The sequence below is a fragment of the Parasteatoda tepidariorum genome, chromosome 1 (genome assembly GCF_982258835.1).
Source record: "Parasteatoda tepidariorum strain Cologne lab strain chromosome 1, Ptep-v5.0, whole genome shotgun sequence".
NCBI lineage: Eukaryota > Metazoa > Arthropoda > Arachnida > Araneae > Theridiidae > Parasteatoda > Parasteatoda tepidariorum.
This window is the reverse complement of record NC_141755.1, coordinates 97,260,460-97,273,084: the sequence shown is the minus strand read 5'-3', so window position 1 is coordinate 97,273,084 and position 12,625 is coordinate 97,260,460. Positions and strand designations below refer to the sequence as shown.

The 12,625-nt window shown below is 30.3% G+C and overlaps 1 protein-coding gene across 6 annotated transcripts in view; it reads right to left on the bottom strand.

The window, feature by feature from the left end:
* LOC107436484 (CD109 antigen) overlaps positions 1-12,625 on the bottom strand; it is a 142,897-nt gene that overhangs the window by 7,369 nt on the left and 122,903 nt on the right. For all 6 annotated transcript variants that reach the window (XM_071179413.2, XM_071179417.2, XM_071179419.2 and 3 more), the window contains 6 exons: positions 11,127-11,255; positions 7,899-8,067; positions 6,764-6,952; positions 5,115-5,193; positions 3,591-3,771; positions 1,737-1,829 (listed from right to left, as the gene is read on the bottom strand). In XM_071179413.2, coding sequence (XP_071035514.2) covers positions 1,737-1,829; positions 3,591-3,771; positions 5,115-5,193; positions 6,764-6,952; positions 7,899-8,067; positions 11,127-11,255 — 840 coding nt within the window. The remainder of the gene's footprint in view (positions 1-1,736; positions 1,830-3,590; positions 3,772-5,114; positions 5,194-6,763; positions 6,953-7,898; positions 8,068-11,126; positions 11,256-12,625) is intronic.

Sequence of the window (12,625 nt, the reverse complement as noted above, 5' to 3'; positions counted from 1 at the left end):
AAACAAATGTACGGAGAAATCTTGTAAAATATTCGGAGTACGCTTCTCACTAAAAAAAATATTATCAGTCAATTTATCCAACTCAAACTTTATTGGTTAAAGGGTAATAAATAGAACAAGCATTAAATTCTTGAATTTTCATTGAATAGTAAAAATTGCGAATTTAAATAAATGAATTTATAACACATTTCTCGAACTTTTCTTAGCTTGCATTTTAAGCAAACAAGCTTTAAAAAAAAATTTAAAAAAAAAGTTTTTTTAATGTTTTTGTACTTGAAATCTTTCAAGTTAATTCATGATAAAAAATAAAGTATGATTCATGACTTTTTAAGCTTCAGAATTTAGTTTTGGATGACTAAAAAATATCTTAAAAACCCCAATAATGATTAGGAAAAGATTCTGAAGGTTAAGATTCAACTTCATACATTAGTCTACCACAATTTTAAAAATATTTTCTTCATAATGATTAAAATGACCTCAAATAAAATAGAGTTTAAAACAATTGAGACTATCCTTACTCCGTTTCTGACAAAGATACTGTGGTTTCGAATTCAGATTTTCGAAGGCTCATTTCTATATTTTGTTTTGCACAGTGTTGTCAAAAACTATATGTTCCTTAGAACGTAAATCGTGAGTTACAGTTTAATTATTGTGGGGGCTAACAGTGAGAAAATCTCGCAGTTTTCAGCTTCATGCAATGCAAGTGTTTATTCGATCATGGTGCGTGGCCAAATCTCTCAACTAAAAATAAGCACCTTTTAAGTACTTTTTAAGCATTCAAAAAACATTTTTAAGCACTATATGCATTAACAAAATGCAAAATAATTTTCAAAGAATTTGCATGATCATGATAAAATAGCCAGTTCCTGACAAAGAACTCTTTCTTGATTATATTAGCCATTATAAAATGATCAAGAGATTTTTCGGTTCGATATCAGAGGGTGGAAAATGAAGCCTGAAATTGAGAATATCTACTTGCAAAATGCAGCAGAGTTACACACGAGAGCGCAATAATCTCACCGAACCCAGCTCATAATACGTGGTGAAAATCGACATTGTAAAGAAAAAAATTTCATTTTCGAAAAGACAAAATTAAGCACTTTTTAAAAGCACCCAATAAAAAAAAAACACCTTTAAGGGCTTTTAAAAAAAGGAAATCGAAAATAAGCACCTTTAAGCACTTTTTAAAAACGCTACGCACCGTGTCGATTTCTACAAATGCGATGATTTATGAATTTTCAACATACAATTTGTTTGTTTTGTTCATTTACGACGCACTAGAGCTGCACAATGGGCTATTGGCGACGGTCTGGGAAACATCCCTGAGGATGATCCGAAGACATGCCATCACAATTTTGATCCTCTGCAGAGAGGATGGCATCACCGCTTCGGAAGCCCAACGACCTGCGCGCGAAGTCTAGCAATTTACGGTAGCACAGTTTAACGAGGACCCATACCGCACACCCTCGATCCCTACGCAGACTGATCCAAGTGGTCACCCACCCGCACACTGACCGCAGTCAGTGATGCTTGACTTCGGTGATCTGCTGGGAACCGTGTCTTAACGATCAGTCCGCTGTGGGACATCAACATACAATAGTTTTATAACTAATAATAGTTTTATCATTGATAAAAAAAATATAAAGTAGCGATTGAAAAAATAAGGATAATACCAATAACTAATTTTTAAAAAAACAACAATTTAAGTCTTAAAATATAGTATTTAGGACACTTACTCCAGTTAAATCATTCATTTCAGCTAGTGTAATAAGAACGTGAGCAGTCAATGAAATATTTCTATATCGAACTGGATCCTTCAATCTTCCTGACTATAAGACAAAACAAGGATATGAAATACACCAAATCAAACAATACTCCATCGTTCAACCTAAAAATAAGCTATTTATTAATATTATATATGTTACCGATATAGCTTGAAAACTGTTAATATGTTTATTACCTAATTATTTTGCAGATTAACTATATTGACTCCGTTGAACAAATTTTTTGTTGCATTTATATTAATACTTGATCTTTCCTGATTCGAGTGTGGGGATTACAAATCTGAAATAAGTTTTATTCCTAAAGCTACAGATTTTTTTTAAGTCTATTTTTTTGGAAAAATGTACAAGTTTAAAAGCGAGGACAATGTATACGCGGGCCTAGTATAACAGAAGGTGGCGTAAGTAGAGCGACAAACTTCTAGGAGAGCTAGGGCACATTATCAGAAATAAAATTGCAAGGAAATCCATGTCCGGAACGGTAATAGTACGCGGCTAGGGACCATTCTCCTATTTATATTAATAGTTCATAATAGGGATGCATTTCCGGTCATAGATTCCTGCGCAGTTTAAATCCTCATGATGGTCCCTAACTCCCCTATAAGTTAGTTGCAACATTTTTGCAAGTCCCTTTTATATATAACTGTTTTAAAACTTGTACATTTCAACAAAAAATAGATTAAAAATGGCATTTAAAAAAACCTTAGCTTGAGTAGAAAAATTGTTGGCAGATTTGAAATTAGTGATACGAAAGTTTCCAAGATCTGTAAAAAAATCTCATGCGACCAAAAAAATTTTTTTCTCCGTAAGTATAATTTATTATAAAAATAAATGTGTATTAAAGCATTATATCCTTAAATGCATAATTTTCGCACTGAAGTAAAAAGACTCTTCATACAGTGAAAATAATATTTAAACAAAAATAAATTACCACAAAAAGAACTTTAAAGTTTCCCGTTTTGGAAAACGTGCTAAAGAACGAAAGAATTATGAAATTATTTCTTTACAATTCTCTAAATAATATTTACATTTCAAAAAAATTCAGTAAAATTTATCAATCTTCCAGCTTACATTTCTAGCAAAATTTAATGATCTTCCAGCTTTTTCTAGTAAAATTTAACAATCTTCCAGTTTACATTTCTAGCGAAATTCAACAATCTTACAGCTTACATTTCTAGTAAAATTTACTAATCTTCCACCTTCCATTTCTAGTAAAATTTTACAATCCTACAGCTTACATTTCTAGAAAAATTTAATATTCTTCCAGCTTATATTTCAAGTAAAATTTTATAATCTTGCAGCTTATGTTTCAAGTAAAAATTTTTAAATTAAATATGTAATTAAACTTTGTAACGCAGTTTTTTTAGGTATATTTTTAGTAGTGACAACAAAATTTTCAATCAAAACACAGGTTTAAATATCAGAAAAACCTATTACTAGTATTTTTTTAAGGAATAATTAGGCTTTTAGTAATGTTTTCATAATTTCTGGTAATTACACATTTCGACAAATACAAAGCTAAGTTTCAAGCTTTTAAGCCCGTTTGAAAAATACAAAGATGAGAATATCGAAAATTTTTAACTCAAATGGAAAACCATGTCTTAATTGTGGTTGCTGAATACAGGCAATGAAAATATGCACAGAAGTATGAAAAACATTAACAATAAGTTTGTGATTTTCATTGTGGAATTTCGTCAAGTGTCTTCATTACAATAATTTGAAACAAAGTCCAAAATAGGAAAATTATTACGGTTCAGGAGGAACAGGTGACATTTAAATCTTTAAAAAGTAAATAAAAAGTTTACTCACAGTTAGATTCATTTTTCTATCCAGAGGATTGAGAGATGTTTCGAAAAATGCTCCTTCATAACTCTGGTGATCCAGCAGCCAGGATACGGCTTTACCGATCACTTTAGGATCAATAAACAGAAAATTTTCCCACTCTTGAAATGTTGCTTTATGAAATATTCTCGCACAAAATGCAGTCAACCTGAAAATGTTTCTGTTTTAAAGAAGTCACGGAAATTTAAACTTCTTAAAATTAAAAAAAAGAACTTTTTAAAACTGTTTTTTGAATAATGCTATTTTAAAACTGTGCTATATGATACGTATAGAAACACTGTCTTTGCTTTCAAATAAGAAAAATGAAACTTTGAATAATAGTGTTTTTATACCGTGCTATATAGTACGTATAGAAATAGTGCTTTTGCTTTGGAGGAATTACAGCACTATAAGGGATTTTAAAATAAGAGAAAGGATTTTTTTTTTAAAGTAATAGTATTTTATACCGCGTTAAATGGTGCATGTCGAAATAGTGCTTTTGCTTTAAGGGAGTTACAGCACTATAAAGGATTTTAAAATAAGAGAAAGGAACTTTTTTTAAATGATAGTATTTTATACTGTGTTAAATGGTGCATATCGAAATAGTGCTTTTGCTTTAAGGGAGTTACAGCACTATAAAAGATTTCAAAATAAAAAAAAGGAATTTTTTATGTGAATAATAGTGCTTTTATACTCTGCTAAGTGGTGCGTACAGAAGCAGTGCTTTCGCTTTAAGGGAGTTACAGCACTATAAAAGATTTCAAAATAAGAGAAAGGATTCTTTTTTGAATAATAGTCTTTTTATACTCTGCTAAATGGTGCTTGTAGAAACAGTGCTTTTGCATTAAAAGAGTCACAACACCACAAACGTCTTAAAATAAGAAAAAGGAACGCAGTATTTATATCCTTACATGCCATGGTTTCGGCAAATTTCACAGAGGTACATTTCAATAAAAAAAGCTAGAATGTACTTGTGTGAAGAAAAAACAAGATCAGTGGATACCATGGTAATAAAGAGGGGAAAAGTGTGAAGAGTTGGGGAAATCCTCTAATTTAGAGTCTATTCTATTCAGAAATCGTCTAATTAAAAGTCTATTCTATTGAGAAAGAATAGAATGTTTGATCCCCTCATTTGAGTAAGATGCGTTTTTAATTAATCAGTAAATTCAGAATCTCGAAAAATAAAAATACACTTTATCATAAGTTCTAGAAAGTTGCGGTTATTTTAATTCATAAAACTTTTCTTCCTTTTTTTTCTGAGAACCGTCTGAATTGACTAAAACTGTAAGGACAAATTGCATGATGTGCACTGGACTGGTAATTTGACAATAGATTTTGCAGTAGCAAGCACGAACATTTGAATTAGTAAACATGAAAAAAGGGGATAAAAATGTGAAATGAAAAGCTAATCGCAAAAGTAGTCTATTTTAAAAACAATCTAGGACTGGTAAAAGATCTATTTTGTTCCAAAATGCATAATCAGAAAACCTGAGTGGATTTTTCAGAACTTACCATACGCTAGAAGGTGTATCCCAACGAAATGGCGAAAAGGAACCATCAGCTTTTTGATAACTTAATTGACGCTGATAGCCTGCAATAAAATAATGACACAGTTATGGGATCTATACATATATTGCACATAATTAAAAAGTAGAACACCTAAATAACCTTTGATCTACTGAACAAATTATCAGGCTCTCCGATACAATCTCAATGATTCGGAGGTATTCTAAACTTGAATGGGAACTTTAAATATGCTAATAAAGTACAGCAGACGATAGTTTAAAATAGTTTTCAAGCTTAAGTTTTTTCACTTTAACATACGTTAGCAACAAATGTAACATTATAAAAAGCTATCTGTTTACGTGTTCTAACTAAAATCTTTATCGCGCGCACAATAGAAACATTTCAAATTACTAGTTTATATGTCTTTGCTTAAGATTTATCGATAGGTTGCAAAATCGTGTACAGAAGTATGCTTTTCCTGAATGAATATATTTTCAGAATATACTTTTTTTCGACAGATTAGGATTCTTGATGAGCGAAATATGGTAAGTAACCAAAATCCGGAAAATATGGTCTCAATAGTTAGGAGAGAGATTGAAAGGTTAGTTCCCTTATTGTTAATTTTGCTTTTTGCTTATTTCATCAGATCTATAGAACTACTTATAAGAACCAAAAACATTTTTTGAACACATTTATAAAATCTATTTTTCCAAAGGGATTTTTCGATTTGTTTATCCCAAAGTAATATTTGAAGTGAAATGATAATGAATATGGCAGTTCATTAATTTATTGCGTTTTAATATTATTTACTTCCACTTTTTTTCCATAAGCAAAAATTTTGAATTGTAAGTAACTCTTAAACTATGAGATTTAAATACTTTGTGTAATAAGATTTCAAAAAAAGTTGAAGTTTTAAACTTTCTTTGAAATATTAAAATTTGATCTTTGAGCGCGGAAATCCAAACACTAGATCACAATATATAAAGGCATTCATTTTGATCTTGCGTTCTTTACCTATAATTTACTACAAATACAAATAATGCACTCTCACTTATAAATGTCACTGTAGTAATACAAAATCCAAAAACTTTATTCTACGGAATTTAATGTATAGTATGTAGTATATATAGTTTTATTTAAAATTATCCTATAAATCTAAAGCATGACTCCTGATTTCGCCCATTAGCCCCCTTCCCTTTTTCTGTTAAAGCTCTATTTTTATTTTTAACACTTTTTTTACAGTTTTCTGGATATTAATTTGATATAGAAAAGGGTAGAATTATTTTAACCGTTTGACACATGTTGACACATGTTCATAACTAGGGGGTGACTAGTGAGTTAAAAAGCAAGTGTGGAAGTTTAGAACTTTTGCCCTGAAATCTGAAGAAGAAAAAATCATTTAAAGTTAATTTTTTTTCTATTTTTAGGAATTTTTTACATTTGTTCTTTGCATATTCCAGCTTCTAGTATACTTTATTCTACCCCAAACGCTCCTAAATAAGCCACAATATTGGCTAAAGCTGTCGAGAGGAAAAATACCAGAAAGTCGTCGTAGACCGAGTTAAATTTCGCAGCATTCCATGGTCGTTAGAGATCAAAAATGAGTCTTGATCATGGTTAGTTGGTAAATCCAAATTTAAATTATTTTCACTCACCAACATTTAAGTGCTTGAATGCTTCTTTTTCAACTTCCAGCTGTCTCTGTCCACTTAGCCTTAAGTAGAGCAAAGTGTACAAGTTGGCGGCAAAGTTAAACATATTTTGTTCGCCACACCAATCAGGCTTGTTCAACAAAGTTGAAGTATTCACAGGCATATGAGGAAAAGCAGAACCGATAAAGTCTCCTGCAAAGAAATACATTAAAATCAGTGGTGAAAGTACGTCGAATTGGAACATCATTCTGATGAGAAATAATCAGATAAAATTTATGAAAGCCAAATTTAAATTATTATTTTTTATTCATAATCGCTTATTATGAGTTATTCTTAAGGTATAAAGTGTATATATAATATATTTTGTAAATGTAAGCCCTAATATATATATATTGGAGGAGGAAATTATCGCCAATCCGGTATTAAAAATAATTACTTTTAGAGCAGAACGACCCAATGATCAAAACGTCTTTTCCGGAGTGGTGTTTAATGAATAAAAGATTTGTTTTCTTGGGTAAAATTGTCGTTTATGAAAGAACAAAATGCCCTGCACATTAGTTATTTCGATAATGATTTAATCTCCAATAATATTCTTACAATTCTTGTAAGAAATTTAAGCTATAATAATATGCACTACAGAGATCAAAAAGTAATAGTTAACTGAAAAAAAAAACGTTCTTTAACTTTAACCAATTCCAATTTTGGATAATTTAAATCTGAGAAGGGGTTAAAAGAATCAAAAACCAGTCCGATTGAGGGTGAGTCTAAAAAAGTTGCTCCCAACGAAGGACGAATGAATTTTATTTCAATAAGACAAATAATTTGGGTTTTAATAATTTTAAGATATCTTTTTCTTTTCTTTTTTTAGCGATTTCAACAATAAATGGTCTTAACTTCGGAAACATTTCATCTATAAATATTAATTTTCGATCACTGATGTGCAATCTAGTTTCTTTATCATGTATATTTTAAAGGATTCCAGAAATATATACTTTGAAGTCGATGATAATGGATCTAAATACTTTCATACTATTTCATTTTTATTCTTTTTTAAAAAAAAAAAAAAAAGAATGAATATAGGGTAGTTTTTAAGAAACTACATAGATTATTACGTTGAAGAAAAACATTATATTGTCACCTGATACAGACACTGTAGCCTTGTTCGAACCAAAAACGTAGAGACGTTCATGCCTGTATGGCACAATAGGACTTTCTGTAATATTTGTATCCATATACTTCATTAAATACGCTCCTTGGGATAAATCGAGTAAGACACTCGAATGCTTTTGCTGAGGTATGCCTTCTGACTGAAACATAAACACTGATTTAGAAAAAGAAAATTAAGAAGTCAAATGTAAAAGATGTTTTTTTAATTAGGAGTTTACAACGCATTGTGGGGGGGCGGAGTTATCGACCATGCCAACCGTCATCTATCAAAAGGTACCTCGTGATAGAATCAAGTTAGCATGCTTTATATACTAGTGAATGATGTTAAACTTTTGTAGTGGTAGTTACGCCAAAGTACTCCCCCACCAGAATTTTATCAGAGATATAATTCGATGAACAGATCTCACTAGTTGCTGTACTTGTGAAAGACCGGGAGAGAGTCACCGGATTTTTTGACTGCTGAATGTGAGAGGTGTATTAACTTCACAGACGTGGTCGCTCCTGTGTTGCCTTTAACAGTCGAGTGTATGAGTTTCTGTGGCGAAATCATCGTACTTGATTCTAAAAGTTCATGCTCTGGCGAACCTAAAATATGCAATCTACGCTCAAAGTAATTTTTGTTATCTATTTGAACTGAACTGAAGTTCAAGAAATAAATCGTGGTCATCTCAAACTTCGTTACCATCGAAACCATTGCGATACTTTGTTCTTTTTCTCTACTTTTCTTTACTTTACTTATCTCTTTTTTCGGTAACCTGCCTTACGTTTTCCTTCAGCTTTTACTTGTTCAGTTATTCTTCTATGGTTTTAATTTTGTTAAGTTTTCATTAAAATTATGTTTAAATTTAGCATTTCTCCAAATTATTTATCTTTGGTGACAGACTCAACTGAACACGCAGACTCATAAATAACGCAGCCGTTTTCTCGCCAAAGCATTATTTAAAAGATATTTTTGCATGTAGTGATGATGAATTTATACTACGCAAGTCCATATTTTAGAAGTCAAAAAGAACACAAGCAAGCCTGCATTTTTCATGGAGTTCAAAAGTGACACTGTTTAACAGTTACAGATATAAGTTGCCCAAATATTAAATGCGTTTTATAAAAATATGATACAGTAGTTTCTGCTTAATATGATAGCGCTTGATGTAATCAAAATAACTCCACGATTTTCTCACTTCATATTTATGTTAAATTTATTGCAGTCTGTGATCATCACATCGTTTTTTTGTTATCGATTGTTTATTGTTATCAATTAGTGCTTGTTGTTATCAGTGTTTTTTTAATTTCAGTAGAATTTTTGGTGCTCCTATGTAAGATAAAATTATCCCTTTCTGTGATCATTATATCGTTTATTGTTATCTATGGCTTATTGTTATCAAATATCAGTGTTTTTATTTGCTTTTTTCTTCAAAAAACATCTTCAGGTGGATAGGATTGAAGTGATTCAATGCAAATGGCACCTGATACAATATATGGCACCTGATACAATATACCAATTCTTTCCTGTTTTTATGCCTGGACAACATTTTACTCCTGGCTCGCTCACACTGTGCTTAACTTGTTAACTATTATCGTCTTGTAAACACCATATACTAAAAGATATAAATAATTTACTAATTTTTGAACAAAAAATACTTAGAAAAATTTATGGCGCAATGCAGTTAACTTTTAATTATTGGAGAATAAGAACTAATGATGAACTGGAAACTCTTATCAAACATAGAAACAATGCAAAAGGTTTGATGGTTCATGGTTTGATGGTTAAAATTTGGAACTTTCACGGTTTGGTCACATTGAGAAATTACCTGACAACCGAGTGGTAAAGATCTTCTATTGGAAGCCCTCGTGCAACAGGCCAAGAATCAGACCAAAGAAAAGATGGATTGATGATGTCTTGAATGATTTAAAAACTTTAAAAATCTTCTACTGGAAGATCAAGACTGGTCAGGGACTGAGCTGCCTGGAAAATAAAGTGAGGCCGGCTATGGCCCACCCTGGGCAGTAGTACCAATAAAGAAAAAGCACGGCCCTCTAAGTCAAAGTATGTGTCATGTTTTAGAATATATCTTTTATTTAGTTGTCATTTTTCGACTATGTCTTACAATTATTATACGACCAAAAATTGATATGATGATTAAAAAATGCCATTAATAAATTAGATTCTTTATTTTTAAAAACCTTAGTGTAAAACTGTGTTTAATCAAGATAATTAACATTTTGTTACCCCGCAATTTTAACAAACTGTGTCGTCACTGCCTTTTATTTTGTAACTTAATATGGATGTAAAGTAAAATATTTTAATTATTGTTTTCATGCTCAAGCGCTGTTGACCGATGAATTGACTCAACATTGCAAATGCAATGACGAGTTAACTCGTTCTTGATCAGCAACGCTTGCACATAAAAAGGCGAGTTAATTCGTCACCGGTCAAAAATATGTTAATACAAAATGCAATTAAAATTACAAAACAACAAAGGTTAATATTAATTAATTTTAATAAATATCATGAGTGAAAAATATTAAATGTAGTTATATAATAACCAAAAATAAATAAAGAAATTTAATGTAGCAGGCTGCTTCGTGAGTGAAATTGCAATATAATGGAAAGTACACTCCTAATGGTAAGCATAATTGGTAACTGAAATTATTTAACCAAAATAGAATTCACCAAAATTAGTCTGGTCAAAGAATTGCATTGATTTTAAACCTCATCAGCATTATCTTTTTTTAATGGTAACCAACAAAACTAATTTAAGTTAAAAAACAATTTCCAATATAATCAGAAAACTTTTAGTATTATTTAAGTGAATGAATTCTAGATTTTTAGAAAAAAAATTGAAGGTCCAAAGGAAAAAAACTATTTATATCCAGTTTTCAAAAAAAAATTACGATTGGATTGCCATCTGTTGCATTCTGAAGATTACGAAGTTTTGAAAAATACATAAAGTGGAAAATCGGTTCTCTCCGAGAATGTGAATATGGTCCACTATGAATATAGTTACACGCTGTGGAAAAGCAGTTCCTGTCCTCATGCATAACCATATTTTCTCAGAATCAAATTCCTTGATTCCCTTTTAATATTCGACTGTTTTGTGTTGAAAATAAATGTAGCAATGATGGGTATAGTCAAGCGATGCAAAAAGGAGGAAGGCCATCCAGTTAATTTTACACAATAAAATAAAAAATATATACTTACATTCACCAAAAGTGGTCGAGTGATAATTTCTTTAGCCAGTTGAGATTTCGCCATGACAGTAACATTTATAACACCGGTGGTTGTAGCAACAATAGGCATATAAACAACAGCTGATTTCCCTGATTTAATCTACATGGAAAAAAAACATAAATAAAAATTAAAACCTATATTGATTCAAGTCGAATTTCAAAAATTGAAATTTTTATTATTTTCAAAAAATTAACAAATTTAATATTGTACAAATAAAAGGAAAATACTTATGCTTCCATTTAGTACAGTAATTTATTCAATGTAAAAATAAAATTATTGCCTTTAGTTTCGCGACTTCTTAATCCACTCAACGAGAAACTAAACGTTTTTAAATAAAATTTTTTTGTTAATGCATAGTTTCATCAAATCAATTGAAAATTCATACAGCATTTTGTTCTCGTTAGAGAAAAATTCTAATTTATTAATTATTGCCTTTAGTTTCACGACTTTTTAATCTAATAAACGAAAAGCTAAAATTTTAAATAAAATTTTGTTCATTAATGCATAATGCCATCAAATCAACTAGAAATTCATACAACATTTTGTTTTTGATAAAAAAAACTATAATTTAATAATTATTGTCTTTGATGTTGCGACTTTTCCATCCACTCAGCGAAAAGCTAAATTTTTAAAATAAAATTTCGCTTATTAATGCATAATGCCATCAAATCGACTAGAAATTCATACAGCATTCCGTGCTTGTTAAAAAAATATATAATTTATTCCTGTTCTGTTTAAAAACGATACTCAATCAAAATCTCTTAAAGTGACGTTTTAAATATAGGAAGGTTTGATATTTACTAATTAAATAAAATTAAAAAAAATTCGTTCATTTTTCCGAGCAAAATGTATTATTAAATTTAAACAAAATTTTGAAAATAGACCACGCAAAATATGCTTTTTAACGAATTTATTTATTTTTGTATCCTTTTTTTAAATTAAAGTTAAAGGGTGCAGCGCATTTCTCTTGTTATCCCAAATATTAAATTCATTAATAAAATAGTAAGGCAAACATTTCAAACAGTCCTATAATACATATTAAAACATATTTCGTATTTGGCAGACTAATATGAGCATCTTTTTTTATCATATATGTTTAGTACAAATTGGTAAAGATACTATACGTGACTCACGATGTCACAGAAGTTCAGGCTTCGAACTGTTGTTATGAAGGTCTAGGGTTCTAACCCTGTTTACATACTAGGTCATACAAAATCATACCTTCTGCCTGAAAATTATTTAATTTTAAACTCATAAACCCCCTTGGCCGACAAATAGCTGTAGCAGCAGGATTTTACTATAATCATAAGATATTTAGAAACTTCAGCATTAATAATATTATAATTATCAGGGGTCTGTTTAGAAGAAATTTGGGTCCGTTAACGTACCCTTCACAAAATATTTTAACTTAAAAACGGACCCTTCACAAAACAATTTATCTTTTAATCGGACCCTTCACGAATTTGTTT